Raw genomic sequence first — 17020 nt, forward strand, 5'->3', positions numbered from 1 at the left:
CTACATTTAATGGAGTAATATTTAAATTTTGAATTTCAACTTTGTAAGTTATAATTAAATCTAATGTGTGGTTATGATTATGAGTTGGACCTTTGACAATCTGACAAAATCCTACTGAATTTAACAAATAAGTAAAACATTTGCTAAAAGTGTCAGTTTCCACATCAATGTGTACATTAAAATCCCCATCAGAACTACGTGATCATAATTTATAGCCAAATCAGACAGAAGGTTGCTAAATTCAGTCATGAACAATGAATATGTCCCTGGTGGTCTGTAGACTAGCACTATAATTGTGTTGGAATCTGTTTTAATATTTAAAATGAATGCCTCAAAGGATGTAAAGTTGCCTAAATTTTTAGAGTGATTTGCATTTTGTTACAATGAATTATTCCAAGGCCTCCTCCTCGACCAGAATCTCTAGACTTATGAAGGAACGAGTATCCATCTGGTGACGCCTCAGCTAGGGGAACAGTGTCACATTTACTAAGCCAGGTTTCAGTAAGAAGACACAGATCAGATTTTGTACTTAATATATATCATTTACCAAAACAGCTTTAGTGCCAAGAGAGCGAATGTTCAATAAACAGCATTTAAAACTGCATGGTTCTTTCTGAACTGCTGATATATTTTTGTTTTAATTTGAATTAAATTTCTATTACAGATGCCCCTGGTGGAGGTCTGGTTTTATCCCTTGGTCTAATTATACACCTTATTTTTGGTTATCAATTAATTTATGGTTTGTATCAAGACTAAATTTACTGGATGCCCCACAACAGGGATTATGGGTAACAGCTTCAGGAAAATAACAGGTGGGATAAACAACAGCCTGTGATTTAAGATCACATGACTGCGGCCTGGATGGTGCTCTAATCATTCAACCAGGCAGTTTTGCTGCCATATTTTGGGATAATACATAAGATCCCTCCAGTTAGGATGAAGACCATCTCTTCTGAAAAATCCAGGCCTTTCCCAAAAATCATCCCAATTGTTCACAAATGCTATGCTTTTATTTGCACACCAGGTTTCTAGCCAGCAGTGAAAGGAATGCAATCTGCTATAAATCACATCCCTCTATATAATCTTGGTAAGGGACCAGATACAATTAAATTCCGACATTTTGTTTTAGCTTTGGTGCATAGAGATGAAGTTCCGCTTTAATACCTCAGATTGCTGTAAATAAATATCATTAGTGCCGACATGCAGCAATAAGGTAGATACTTCATCGTCGGCAACACGGTCCAATGCGGCTTATGCCAGAAATCTTGGCCCCTGCAAGGCACTTAACATTAACTGCTGGTTTAACATAGTTTGGAATTCTAGCATTCCGCACTATGGAATCGCCAATTATGAGCATTTTATTATTCTCAGTTTCCACAGGCACGCTGAGGAGAGCTGAGAATCTGTTCTGGGTCCGAATTGGTGACCTGGGTGCTGGGCGACTAAATTTTGGATTCTTAGACCCCCGTCTTACTGTTACCCACTCGCCCTGTGGCTGAATTGGTGCTGCTGATTTCGGCCTGCACTGACTACAGTGGGGCCTGGAGAGACTGAAGCCGAATCAGAAGTAGCCGAATTGTCTAAACAAACCGAATCAATCCAATTTTCGGTTTGCCTAATCGTTATCAGATTCCTAACGCGGTCCTCCAATTTGCGTATTTTCCCACCAACTCTAAATTAACTAAACATTTTGGCAGGTGAAGCTATCTGCACTGTCGGCGGAAAACCTGAGCTGTACCTACTGCAGGACACACAACATATAAACGTGCCCTCGATGGGCAGAGAGCAGATAGAACTTACGTTAAGTGTTGAAGTCATCTTTGCCGTTTTTATAGGTGCTTCGCGCTTTCCGTGTTCAGCTGAATCACTAAGAGACCGTCGGCTTTAAGTTTCCACCACCCACTGAGTGATCGACTTTAATTTCTCACTGCCAGTTATTTCTACTGGTCAGCTGCCAGCTTTACCTCAGGTGAACTTGCTCGGGTGCTTGCGAAGGGCTACGTGCCTGTGGGAGATGCCACTGCTCTGTGCTCTGTGATAAGAAAAAAAAAAAGGTTAAATAAAAAATATCTAATTCAAAACCAAAGTGGACAAACCAAAGAAAAGTTAAATTGAAATTACTATGCTACACTGTATCAGGAAAAAGAAAATTTACAGAAAAATTTATTATTTACCACAACAAAATGGAATTATGAAACAGCCTAAGTCAGCCCCTAGAAAAGAGGACTCTTGGGGTAAGGAAAGTTTTTGGAAAGATCTGGGAAATCTTCCCAGAGCTCACCTTGCCACCACATGCTGTTCATGTAACCCTGAACCCCAGATCTACTTTAAAGACCATGGAAACCACTAGGTAGACAGTCCTCCCAATATATATCAGTACTCATATAATATGAACTTGCTGCCTTATAGAAATCTGGAGACTTTCTACTAAAATAGCTTTTGTTCTCTTCAGTTCCTCTGATGTATCTTCTTCTGCACATGTATAAAATGTAAGAGCTACAGCTCCCTATAGTATTTTACTATCTGTCTATACTTCTCATGCTGTTAGGGCCTTGTAAGACCATGCTCCATCTTATAATTCTCTCTTCCTCATACAGCACTAGTCCCACTTGAACATCCTACAACAATTACATTCCGTCAGCTTCAACACATTGGTCAGAGTAACAGATAAAGGAATTAGCAAATGAACAGGAACATAAATGGACAGGGGGATTCTTGATAGACCCTGATGAGGCCTGCGTTTCCATTCAAAGCGCCACTTACCCTCAGAGGGCACTATCTGTTCACACATTTCTACAAGCTAAAGGGGATGTCAATTTATCTTTCTCATCTTCACATTCTTCATTCATCACAACTCTGGTATTGTTTCATGAGCCTCGATATCCATGTTTGAGACAGAGACTGGCCTTTTTCCTTTAGATGCCTTGTTATCCTACATGACGGTCTCATCATACATAACTTTTACCCAGGTAGTAGACTCTGAGACACTCTACATTTTTTCATTCTAGTGTCCTATGGTGACCCTATTCTCCCACTTGTGCTCTTTATTAAGTAGACCTTAACAAGATGTCTCAAACGTCATACTCTTACCATGCTGTCCGGTGCCTGTAATTCAGAACTTACCCCTTCCTTTTACATCTGTAACCACAAACAATAAGACAGAATTAAAGAACAGGCAGGTGAAAGTGGTATATTTATGGATGCATTACAGGTAACATGCCCAAAATAATGGACAAAGTACAAAGGTAAATGTTGGGTCAAAATAAAACAACCTGATTAGAGATTACCAAGTGTCTGGCATTTTCTGGAATGGGTCTTGATCCAGCATGATTTTTGAATGGACTGTCAGATGGACTGTCTGACTATGGTCACCAAGAGAGCTGGACTTCTCTTCCTTCATGGATGGAAGATGGCAGAGAGAGTTAATGAGGCAGAGATGCCAAACTTTAGTGAATACTTTAGTTTTCTGTCACAAATCATGGCTAATTGGGTGTCGTGGTACAAAGTGGCTTTCTTGATTCATTGCCAGAAATTCAACTTTATTTAATGTGTCCTCCAGTTAATATACAAGGATACACAGCAACAAACAAGAATACAAAACAATAAAAAAGAACACGTCAGGTGCAAAAAAATGAAAAAAACAGAAGTAAGAGGGCACATGCAAATAAATAAATGATTCACTGTAAGCTCTGCAGGTATACTGTATGGTCTCTAGAAAGCCTTCCATCCTCCAGACAAGTGCCAGCCTGCAGTGCTGAGGGGAGGGGCAGTGGATTGTGTTTTAAGGGAGAAAACTGCCTTTCAGCTTTTTTGTTCTAGCTGTATGAACAGTGTATGTTGGTTGGGTTGTGTCGTTAATAATGTTACGGGCCCTCCTGAGAACTCTGGTGCAGGGTGTGCTTTTCTAATGATATTTTGTGCTGATTTTACCACTTGTTGTAGATAGAGCCTTGTGGTCCCATCCTATACTGTTGCCAAATCAGACTGTGATGGAGTAGGTGAGGATATTTTCAGTTTTGCATCTCTAGAAGTTAATGAAGATACTGCTTGGCATGCCACAGTTCCTCAGCCTTCTCAGAAGATGCAAATGATACCAGGCATTCCCCGCCAGGTCTGTGATTTTGTAGGCTCAAGTGAGATTCTCAGAAATGTTATTGCCAAGAAATTTAAATGTGGCCACTCTCTCAAATGTGCAGTGTTGGGTGCTGTATAAGCCAGCACCATTGGGGGGGTTTTGGGACTGGATTAGGGGCGGGTTCGTTTTATACACAATTTACATTACATTTCTATTATTATTAAGTTATAATATTGTAATAGAAATTATACAGCTTACCATAACACAGAATCAATGGGTTTTCCAGCAACCAGACAATCCCATCTGGGGACAATGGAAGACAGTGACAAGTGAAGTGTGTTGCTTATGTTCAGTCTACTTCGTAATCTCGTTTTGGTTGCTGTCACTGCAGAAAACGCTGCCTCACAAAGGTAGGATGTTGGAAATAGAAGCAGCTTCAATAGCTTCTTTTGCGTTATTTTAATCTTCTCCTGTCTACAAGTTATCCATCCATCCATTACCCAACCCGCTATATCCTAACTGTAGGGTCATGGGGGTCTGCTGGAGCCAATCCCAGTCAAAACAGGGCGCAAGGCAGGAAATAAACCCCAGGCAACACCCCAGCCCACCACAGGGCACACACACACACACACACCAAGCACAAACTAGGGACAATTTAGGATCACCAATGCACCTAACCTGCAGGTCTTTGGACTGTGGGAGGAAACCGGAGTACCCGGAGCAAACCCAAGCAGACATGGGGAGAACATGCCAACTCCACGCAGGGAGGACCTGGGAATCGAACCCGGGTCTCCTAACTGCGAGGCAGCAGCGTTACCCACTGCGGCACCTTTCCGCCCGTGTACAAGTTATGCTGACGAGAATTTTTCTCAGCATTTACTTGCGATAATACACTTTCAGGGTGCGAATGATGCCCAGACCCAATGGCTGAAGCACTGCTGTGCAATTGGGTGGGAGGAATTCAACCCGAATATTATCTAAATGCGGAAGCATGTTGTGGGCAGCACAGCTATCAATCAGAAGCCGAATCATCCTTTTCTTCTTCATATTGTGAGGTTTCTGAGCTCTTTTGGGATCCCACCCAATGGGAATGTCACGCTGAAGTGCGTGCCGAAGCTTGATTGTCGCGTCTGTGTAAGATTGTTTATCTGTTGCTGGGGCAGGGAAACAGCAGGCTCACAGCATGTTGTCCCTTTGATGGAGGTCCCAAGAGAGTTTTAAAACCTCACATTTTCTTGAATGAGTGCCGCATTAATAGGAATGTTTCTTGAACGAGCATCACTGAACCACATAAAAACTGCTTTTTTGGCATCTTTAAATGCAGCAGTTCGCATACGTTTGCAACCCGAGATTTTTCTTCTTTTTTGCATATAACAAAGAAATGTGCATTGCATTTGTCATTCAATCAGATTGCACATCACATTAATACTATTAACGTTTTTTCGTGTCTGCCATTGAGTTAAATTCCAATGGATGTTTTTCAAATGTTGATGAGCAATAAGCAATAGGTATCACTGAAAACCACAGAAAACAAAAACAGCATAGAATCCTCTTGTTAAACTGGTTGCAATTAGATTAACGAACTCCAGTAACCACCCCACCACAAATTAAACTCTCTCAAGCATTTAACAAAAAAGTTCCTATCACTGATAGCATTCCTAAAACTTCGGCAAGTTTACAATGACCTATTTAATGAAAGCTGTTTCTTTCTTTAGGTCACTAATTCATAAATGACAAATGTACAAACAATTATCAACATTTGAAATATTAATTTTCATTACACTCTATAACTAAATTGATAGATACAAAGATTTCTGAAGTCTTTATTATAAGGGAACATTCAAACTATGGTAAAAACTTTCATTTATTATAAAAGAAACCTTTTTCCATAGTGTGAATTTCTTAACAGCCATAGATGTTGAATCACCTATTTGGGTGGATATAAACATTACTCCCTTACTGTCTCTCTCTGTATAAACAACAAAATCTAACATTTTTAAGAATACAGCCACTTGGAACCATTTTTTGTACAATGAAAGGTTTATTGTAGCTTCTCTAATCCTTTCTCCTTTCCTGGCAGAGGTAATTTCAACCTGCACTGAAGCGTTACTTGGTTATTTGCTTAATGCATTCAAAAAGTATCTCACCTTTTAATGGAATCCACCAGACTGTGTAAGTGCGTTGATATATTTCAAAATCTCACCATAGATTGCAACAATTTATCTAGCCAATCCAAATCGAAGCAAAAGTTCTTCTCTTCATATATGTGTCTGAGGTACTGATAGTGTGGTAGTGCTAAGTAACAATGTTCTTTTGTAATTTCACCACAGATTGCAACAATTCCTGCAGTCAATCCAAATCAAAACAAAAATCTTTTCATCACATGTTGGTCTGGCAGATATGCTGACTGCGTGCAAGCTCTGTCTCAATAATCGTGCAGCTCTGGCTTATGCAGATGGTTGGTGTTTTGCAGTTGATGTGGTGTACAAGGCCCATTATCAATACCTAGAAAACATCATTAGCCTGCTGAACAGTCCCATCAATGACTGACTGTGCTGTTGGCAACAGACTTTGCCATCACCTTTGTCCTGCTTAAGCAAATCAATCATCAACAGTTCAGAGCTTATCTTGCTCATGCCCATGTGACAACCCTCCTTGTGCATAGTTTTCCTCTTCCTGTCCCCTCTTTAATGTCCCTTTCTTCCTGGAATATGGTTCAGAGTGAGCATCTCCTAATATATTTTTAAAACTGTACAGCACTCTATTTAATTCCCTACTTTACTGAAAAATTCTTCCGAATTGAGTTAAGAGTTTTGAGAAGTAAAGCACCTGGACTAGATCTGCACATGACCTTTTTGTGGTCCAGATACACATAAACTTCATTCTCTCCCCATTCAATCTTACATCACAGCACTGAAAGGTATTGCACTCTACAGTCAGGAAAATGGGGGACATACTGAATTTCAACATTTTTTCATTGCAATCTGTATTGCTGCAACCAAGCCTCTGCTAACCACACACCACATACAACTTTCTAGAGTATGTTCTTCAGTCAAAGGTTTGCTGCTCCAGACATTTTCCTTCACTCATGTTTGCCATCTTGATGGGCTGTGCTATAGCTGCACCACATGTCTTGTTTCTTTTCTGTTCTGTGCAAATTCAGCACTAGTTGTACTAGTACAGGGTGGGGCTACAGATTATTATGCACTTCTTTACTTCTCTATTACAGGGGTTCTTAAGCTTTTCATCTGAAGATCCAAATAAGAAAATTGGTACTATACTTAAGCCCAATAAGAGGATCATTGCCATAATGATAGCAAAGCCATACATAGATTAAAAACAATGCTCATATAATAAAAACACATATTTCTCACATTCATATTACTAAAAGAGAAAAGTGAAAAGCAAAAATATAGTCAACAATAAAATCATTTTTCAAAACAGGAAATAATTTCCTGAGGTGAAAAAGCTTGCATAAACTTTAGTAAAGCCGAGAGAAATATATCCTTCTTTATAATGGGTAAAGTGCAAGGATATGATGATTTTTGAAAACATAGAAAATGTTGCCACTTAGCAGCTTAACTAATGGCACTAGATAAAGAATATAGTAGTCTAAAAATAATTAATCCACCATTACAACATATTACTCTAATGACTTCAGAAACTGTTTAGCATTTCATAGTTTTCATTAAAAACTGAATAAACTGAATAAAGAAGTAGCTTAGCTAAATGATCCTATAGAAAGTTATGCAATATTTGTATACAGGTGATAGGATAAATCTTGATAAAGAATACTGTGAAAAGTCCAGTTTGAAAAGTTTAATGTTACTTAATGACATCATGCTGAACATCTCACCCTTTTTATATTTATATTTTCTGGTGTTCTTTCTGTTCTTAATGGTACAAGAAAAACAAGTTCTTCAAACTATCAGTAAATTGAAACATTGCAATCACGTTAAAATAGTGTGACAAGGAATTCTTTATTGTAGAGACTATTCTGTGCACCCCTGTTACAGATTTAGAATACATAACTGTGAATGTGTGATAAGGCACTAACCAGTTGCCGCCTATGGTCACTGAAACCGAATTTAGTATACAACACTGCCATGGCAATCTGTACTGTATACCTTAACAATTTTGACACAACCTTACAGCACCCTGAAAATTGTCTCATGCTTGTGTAGCACCCATTATTTCCATTTTTAACATTTCATACTTGTACTGTGGTCCCTTCACCTCACAAGCTTGTCAGTGTCATTCTCTCTTCTCTCCCCCTTTCTTATTCATGTTTTCATGGTCAGTCATTTCTCTATGCAATGTCAAAACCATTGTTTATATGCTATGCAATAAGTATGATGAATAGAGGGAAGTATATTAGTTGGCACAGAATTTGAGTTTGGACGAACCCAGACAATTTTATTACACAATCATGTGGCAATCTGCTGCCATTCTGCTATTTACTATAGTTTAAGAAAAACTTTTCTGTTGGGTAGCAGTGGAGGAGTTAGGGGTGGTAATGACTCGTATTTTGAGTCAAGTAAAGCCCTACTTGTCTCAAATGTATTTTTTGTAGATTGCTGGCTTGATTCGTAACTTAATAATAAAACAAATATATTTTTATTTTAATATTATATTGTATTGAGGATTACTTGTGTTCTGTTCTGTGTATTGTATTGTATTTACACCTTTCTTTTTGACAACCACTACACACCCAACCGAAATGGAAAGAGTCTCTCTTTGAACTGCCTTTCCCAAGGTTTCTTCCATTTTTTTCCCTTCTAGGGTTTTTTTGGTAGTTTTTCCTTGTCTTCTTAGAGAGTCAAGGCTGGGGGGCTGTCAAGAGGCAGGGCCTGTTAAAGCCCATTGTGGCACTTCTTGAGTGATTTTGGGCTATACAAAAATAAATTGTATTGTATTGTATTGTATTGGTAAAGTCAAGGTCTTGAATTTCAGGTCTCAACATATAAGTGTACTACATTTCCTCATTATAACTACATTAATGCAGACAACTGCTGGCCAGTGATTTTCATTAGTGTAAAATTATTTGTTTGTTTTAGCCATCTTTCTTTCCTTTGTATCAATGTCACAGCAAGTAAATCAGCCATTTTAATTATTTGTTAGAAGCACTGAGGGGCCATAAGTTGTCATTCAGATCTGCTGTGAAATATCTTGGACTGGTCCTGATAGTATAAATATACAAAAAAGGACAGTATTATGCAAAAAAATGTATACAAGAAAAAAAATTTACAAAATACTTCAAGAAAAATAAGATAATAGTTGTCCCACTGGGTGATGAATTTTTATTTCTGTCTGCTAGGTGAAGAGCCTTCTGCACTAGCCCACCACAAACACAGTAGTATCACTCCTCTTTGTCACCTTCTGTATCGTTGCATTACGTTGGTTTTATTTCTTCCCACCAGGGGCCTCGTGTATAAACGGTGTGTACACACAAAAATGTTGCATACAAACATTTCCATGCATACTTTTGAGATGTGTAAAAACTAAACTTGGTATTTAGATTGGCAGCTTTCCCCCTTGTGTATGCAAGTTTATGCTTGGTTTTGCATACTGTTGGCACAGAGAGTCAAAGCAGTGCTATTGTGCTGTATGCTTGCTGGGACTATCGCAACCCTGGATAGATAGATGGATGGAATAATTAAACATGTATTATAAAGATTTTTCAATGTTCCTTTAAAGTTTTGAAGAATCAGCATTCTAAGCTTACAGCTGATTTTACACTTAATACAGAGCTAATATTGTGGCCAATGGTTACAGGAAGAAAGAAAATGGGAGGGCAGGAATTGGGGATTGGTACGTTTGACAAATACAGTACTGCTGCAATAAATTATTTCATCAAGGGTCGTTTGTGTCCCAACAAGCATCTTGCAGGAGGCAGGAACAATCCCTGGATGGGGAAGGCAAGAGCAATCCCTGGACGTGTCACCAGCTCACTGCTACTGCTGCGCCACTGTACCCCAATGTTTAATGCATGCTATTCTGCCCTCGCAATTGCATGTCCGTGCAAACCTAGACAGATAGCGAACAATAACTCCAGTAACCTCGCCTCTTGCTCAAAGTGAGTCTTTTACTGATAAATCTTTCATTCTTGATTGTAAAACTACAAAACACAATGCAAAGGGTGCTTTCAGTACAATACTCATGCCAAACAATCAATCAATAAAAACATACATTATAAATAAACCAATTAATTGTAGCAGATAAACATCTTAGCAAACATTTACAAAATAATTATTTAAAAGAGAAACTTACAGGCATATCTTCGCCAAGGCTTAACGTGAAAACTGATGTCATAAACAGCGCTCAGAACTTCACTAAACTGTCTTCTTAAGAATGGTGGAATGAACAAATCTGACAATGTTAATTTTTAAAATGGAAATTTCAAGATTAAAGTCTATGTTTCAACCTCTTTTTTCTTCACTGTGTCCCTATTTTTTTTCTTTTCTCTGTGTCCTAATATGCTTCCGTATGATACTCAGACAGTTGCTACTACTCGTATTTTCACGTCAAATTTGACATTTGACCACTTCTTTTTTTATTTCAGGCACTTTCTGAACTTGAACTTTTGAGTGTCATTCCATCAAGTTCCTTTTGTTACTCATGCCACTGCATAAGCCACCAAAAAACACACTTTTCCTTGCCTTCATTTCACTGAGTAGGACCTCCACTTCGCCTTTAGTGAAATTCTTATTTTTTTTATTGCGCTTTTGCCATTGTCTTTTAATAAAACACTAAACTGAAAGGACCATTTAAATTGATTTACATAGTCAAATATGCAAAATTCTGGGAGGACTTGGGGTGGGTCAGCAGGAGCATGCATGTGTGTTGCATTTTACGCTGACTGGGAAGTGTGTGGAAGTTGGTTTACACATGGTTTTGTGCATCTGAATTTTTTTGTGCATACGCACATTTACAAATTTGTCCATACACCATGTGTTTAGTTTAAATTCTACACACAGCGTTATGCATGAGGTGCAAGGTGAAGCTTTGTCTCCTACTTACCAGACTCGACATCTAAATGACTAGTGACTGTTATATTTTAACCCTGGCTTACGTTTAAATTTATTTTCTATATATTCTTTGTTCATTTTTTATGAATTTATTCCAATTGTTTCTATTAATATTGTTATTTATTTTTATTATTTGTCTAATTATGTATTCCATGACAATTTTACTTATCTATCATTTTGTTTCTATGTGGTAATCATTTTCTACTATGTGGATGGAGTAGACTGGGAAGTGAGTTTCTTGAAGTTCGTTAAAAGTGTATGAGGAGGTTTCTTGTGAGTATTTCTAGTTTTGTTGTTGTTGGTGTTTTTTTTTTGGAATTAATTTACTTCTGTCATTAGATTTTGCTTCTAGTTTATGAATTTGGACTTGTTTGCACTCAGACTGCTTGTTAGGCAACCCCTTTAACCTATTTTTGCTCTTTCAAGCTTTTCCTTCTATTTTATTTTTTTAGGAATAAATCCTTAATTTGCAAAGATCCTTTGTTTGCCCTGTTGTGAATAAGCTGGAGGTTTATGGTCACTCACGTTTTTTAGGGCTTTTGCTATTTTTTGGGACTTTTTGGTGAGTTTTGAATTTTAAAAGCCTGTTTTTTTTCATTTTGAGGCCTAGCCTAACCTGAAGCCTTTGAGTTGTAGCAGTGCTACATGATTAATGTCATTGTAAATGTATTTTGTGCGGAGTCCCATCTTTCGTAGCGTTGTCCTGTTTACATGGTGTGTGTGTCTATGTAAATATGCTCCCCTGGAAACAATGGGGGAATGATAACACTGTGGAACTTTGGTCCCTAACAATAATTGGTCCTGTCAATTCCATCCCCTGCATCTGATCATTTGCTATTTAAACAGAAGGACAGAAACAAGAAAAAAAAAAATCTTGTTCTACTAGACCGCCATTTCATTACAGAGACGGACGAAAACAATAGGAAATAGAAGGTGTGGCAAGTGGCTGGGGTTGTTACCTAGCCGGGACACCCAGGAGGACTGCCTCCTCCAGACCACAAGGGGGCGACCACCCTGGTGGCTTTGGGGATCACAGGTACAGAGCTTGGAAGCTCAACCCTGTAGGGACCCGTGGTCACCGCCAGGGGGAGCCCTGATGTCTTTGGAGCCCTGGACTTCAGAACTTCCGCCACACCCGTAAGTGCTCGGGGGAAGAGGACCAAGGACACCTAGAGTGCTGCCGGGTGTGCAGCCGGAACTTCTGCCACACTGAGGAGTGCCGGTGGAAGATTGCCAGGAAGCACCTGGAGCTCATCCGGGTGTGTATAAAGGGCCCCTCCAATCAAGGCCAGAATCGGGAGGAAGAGGTTGCCTGAGAGGAGGAGTGGTGATGCCCGTGGAAGGATTGCTGTGTTGGTATTGAGGTGCTTTGGGACTGTGTTATATCTGTGGGGTTCATTGGGAAGACGTGCCCCACAGGGGAAGAAAAATAAAAAGCCTTGTTATTTCCCCACATGCCTCAGTGTGAATCTGTGCTGGGTCAGGTGCTATATAGCACCTTTTCACAAAGGCCACAAGCACAGTTGCTGTTAAACCCAGGTCTGACAGGTCAAGAAAAATACAGGAGCGGCATATGCACAGGATTGTGAGAATTGTTACAGACAACCCACATATCATCTCCAAAGACCTGCAAGAACATCTTGCTGCACATGGTGTATCTGTACATCGTTCTACAATTCAGAACAATTTGCACAAAGAACATCAGTATGGCAGGGTGATGAGAAAGAAGCCCTTTCTGCCCTCATGCCACAAACAGAATCTCTTGTTGTATGCAAATGCTCATTTAGAGAAGCAAGATTAATTTTGGAACAAAGTGCTTTGGAATGATGAAACAAAACTTGAGTTATTTGGTCATAACAAAAAGCGCTTTGCGTGGTGGAAGAAGAACACCGCATTCCAAAAAAACACCTGCTATCTATTGTCAAATTTGGCGGAGGTTCCATCATGCTGTGGGGCTGTGTGGCTAGTTCAGGGACTAAGGCCCTTGTTAAAGTCGAGGGTCAGATGAATTCAACCCAATATCAACAAATTTTTCAGGAAAATGTTCAAGCATCAGTCACAAAGTTTAAGTTACACAGGGGTTGGATATTCCAACAAGACAATGACCCAAAACACAGTTCGAAATCTACAAAGGCGTTCATGCAGAGGGAGAAATACAATGTTCTGGAATGGCCGTCACAGTCTCCTGACTTGAATATCATCGAAAATCTATGGGATGATTTGAAGCAGGCTGTCCATGCTCGGCAGCCATCAAATTTAACTGGAGAGATTTTGTAAGGAAGAATGGTCAAAAATACCTCCATCCAGAATGCAGACACTCATCAAAGGATATAGGAGGCGTCTAGAGGCTGTTATATTTGCAAAAGGTGGCTCAACTAAGTATTGATGTAATATATCTGTTGGGATACCCAAATTTATGCACCTGTCTAATTTTGTTATGATGAATATTGCATATTTTCTTTTAATCCAATAAACTTGATGTCACTGCTGAAATACTACTGTTTCCATAAGGCATGTCATATATTAAAAGGAAGTTGCTACTTTGAAAGCTCGGCCAATGATAAACAAAAATCCAAAGAATTAAAGAGGGGTTCCCAAACTTTTTCATATGACTGTATATATTGCTTGGTGTTTGTTTATTTCTTTCTTTATTAATATATTCTCACTTTATTATTTTACATACTGTTTGGTTTTTTTGGCTTATTTTTGATCGATGATTGGGGGAAGTATATTTGGAAAAAGTATGGCTTGTCAGGTCTAATGTCCCCAACTTGCCAGGCCACGGGTCTTGGTGGTGTAGCTGCCGGTTTTGGAGAGCGAGTCGGCCATTACAGAGTGAGACCTGTTTTGGACAGGCCAGTCAAGGTTCTAGCCTCTGTTTGTAGATCTGTTTTTGCTATTTTGCTGTCAGAATAATAACAGCGGCTGGGAGGAAGCATATTCTAGAAATCATTTCTGAAATCAGAACTTACCTAAGAAATCATAAGAAGCAAATAAAAAAATAATCACTTTACTCCAAAACACAAAATGAAAGTCCTTACACTAACTTTCTTTACCTGGCTTTTAAATTGAGTTATACAATCACATGGTGGGCCATGGCAACATTCCATCATGACTTCATGATTGAAGTTTTTAAAGTTATGAAAGGAATTAATACAGCAGATCCAGGGCACTACTTTAAAACAACTGGAAAACAAGAACACAATTGGAAACTTGTTTTAAGTTTTTCTTCAAATACCCAACCATAGACAATTCAAAAATATTACCAAGAGGTGTGTTAGAGAATAGGGCTTTAGGGGCATTAAAAACTTGATTTGATGAGATTAGGTAGATAGGATTTGCAAGATTTTTCCAATGCTCTACAGTAATTAAGAAGAGCAAAAAGTGTGCTATCTAGTTCTGAGAACTTGTTCTGATCCAAAATGCCAAAGAGTCTTAACTTTTAACTTGTTATATGTTTTGATACTTCTTTTTTAACCGCAATTGGATAATTAGAGACTGAGGCAAAATCAGAAATGCGCAAATTATCTAAGAAAACTAAGTCAGTTGTTAGTTCTTTCAGTTTCTCTGTACACAAATCCTTTCATACTGTCCAAAATGTCAGTGGAAAAATCTGGGCTAAACATGCTTAATAATTTGCAAAATACACATGTACCATTGGAAGGCATGATGGAACTGAGGTTTTAAGGGTTTTTTAGAATCTATATGATAGCGGAAAGGTGTAGTTTACAGTAGATGGTCATTCACCACTGTCTGATGCTGTGCTGACACATTTACTTCAGAGTATAGCTCTCAAAATGAACATGCAGAAAGTTTACATTAATAACAACAAAAATGTATTTCTTGTATAGCCCAAAATCACACAAGGAATGTCTCAGTGGGCTTTAACAGGCCCTGTATTTTGAAAGCACCCCAGCCTTGACTCTCTAAGAAGACAAGAAAAAACTCCCCCCAAAAAAAGTATATTTATTTATTACCATATTATATAATAATATGTTAAAACTTAATACCAAACTGAAAACTCTGTTTTTTTCCAGTGAACAACTTTCAAGCAATAAGAAATGAGCTTATGAAAGATTTTCAACAGATTGAAGAACAGTTAAAGGCTGATCAGTTTAAAGTGGAAGCTCTGAATAGGTAAAGTTTTAGTTCTGTACCATTGCTCCATTTTCCTTTAAAAGCTGCCATTTTAACTTGTTACATACAGTATAACACTGTGCTTTTAGTTATGCTATCTTATGACTGGATTTTTTTCCTCCTGCCACTGTAGCTCTAAAACCTCTTCAAAGGGTTTCTATGGGTCTTACAGCAGCTCTTTGTACCTTGGTGGTGACTTTAATCTTGCAAACTATTGTAAGCTTGATGGCTTTTCTTCTGCTTTGTGTTAAAAATTGCATTTGGAGTACTGGGAGGTTACCTCATTCATTACGTGGTTGTCATGAATGAATGAACTGCCTATGTTGTTTGTTTTTTGTTTTTGTTATTTTGATATACTTTGTTAATAATTCTTAAGGGGAAATTGTAATTTCACATAACCTTAGGGAGTCAGAGTGCAGGGTCAGCCATTATACATAATGATATGTGTTAATTGTCATTGTGATGCCATCACTAATATTTTATTATTTTCTAGTAAAAACAGTGATCTTTTAAATTAGGTAATATACTGTATACTAGTAGTTAAATAGGATCACTGCCGTAGTCTGTACTCCACTTGAGTCTAAATCAGTACTTGATTAAGTACTGTTCTCCAAAATGATCTGGCATAGTTTTTAGCATAAACAAAATGCTATATTAAATCCTTGACCAATATAAGTGTTTTTTTTTTTCTTGCAGGAGGAGGAGCAAAATGAGCATCTCAGGACGGTATTTTTTATTTATTTATGCCTTCATAATCTGGACTCTTGAGTCTACAGTGATTCAAAAGAACAACCTAGGCATGAGGAAGACTAATATGATTTAATGACAACTGTGTGTAAACATAAAAAATATATATAATTCACAGGAACTTACTCATGTAGCTGTCAATTCAAATGTCATTGTGGCTGAGGTGTTCTTCTTGTTCATATGAGAACAAAATACTATGTTCCACACAAAATATACAAGAAGAAAATAAATCTACATTTGTATATCACACTTTCCCTTTAATGCTTTTAAGTGTGTAATATTTTTACAAATATAGTTAAAAATGAAACACAATGATAGCTAGAAGTATTGATAAAGAGCTTCCTTCGGTAATATCACAAGACCAAAGTGGATTTATTACAATCATACACTTAGCTTCCAATCTTTGACGCCTGTTTAATGTAATATATTCACTCACAAAGCCTAACACCGCAGAGATATTATTATCATTGGATGCAGAAACAGCATTTGATATGATTGAATGGAATTACCTTTTTACTACATTTGAGAAATTTGGGTTTGTTCTGAACATTGTATGGGCATGTATCAAACTACTGTATACCAGTCCAGAAGCTTCAGTTTGTATTAACAACATTATTTCAGAATGTGGTACTAGACAAGGATGCCCCCTGTCATCACTGTTATTTGTAATCACCATTGAGCCACTGGTACTTCACTTTTGAAATGGTTATGAGATAAAGGGGATTATCAGAGAAGGATTTGAACAGAAAATATCTATATGCAGATGATATGGTATTGTATATATCAGATCCACAAAATACTGTGCCTGCAGCACTAGCAGAATTTCAAAAGATTTCTGGACTCAAAAATAATTTGAATAAAAGTGTGCTCTTTCCAGTGAACTCTCTAGCACACAATATAAGATTGGATACCTTCCCTTTTATCATCACAGATCAGAGTAAATACCTAGCGGTAAACATCACAAGTAAACATAAAGCTCTTTATCAACAAAATTTTGCTGTCTGCATGGAAAACATTAAGCAAGACTTGCATA

The 17020-nt window shown here is 38.0% G+C and overlaps 1 protein-coding gene across 1 annotated transcript in view; it reads left to right on the forward strand.

Moving 5' to 3' along the window:
- The window catches only part of LOC120540514 (cation channel sperm-associated protein 2-like), a 36348-nt gene extending 20285 nt beyond the window's left edge, over positions 1 to 16063 (forward strand). Inside the window, exons 9-10 of the mRNA XM_039771356.1 lie at positions 15141 to 15240; positions 15937 to 16063. Of these exons, the coding sequence (XP_039627290.1) occupies positions 15141 to 15240; positions 15937 to 16063 (227 nt within the window). The remainder of the gene's footprint in view (positions 1 to 15140; positions 15241 to 15936) is intronic.
- The last annotated feature ends 957 nt before the right edge of the window (positions 16064 to 17020 follow it).

This window comes from Polypterus senegalus, chromosome 12 (assembly GCF_016835505.1).
Source record: "Polypterus senegalus isolate Bchr_013 chromosome 12, ASM1683550v1, whole genome shotgun sequence".
NCBI lineage: Eukaryota > Metazoa > Chordata > Cladistia > Polypteriformes > Polypteridae > Polypterus > Polypterus senegalus.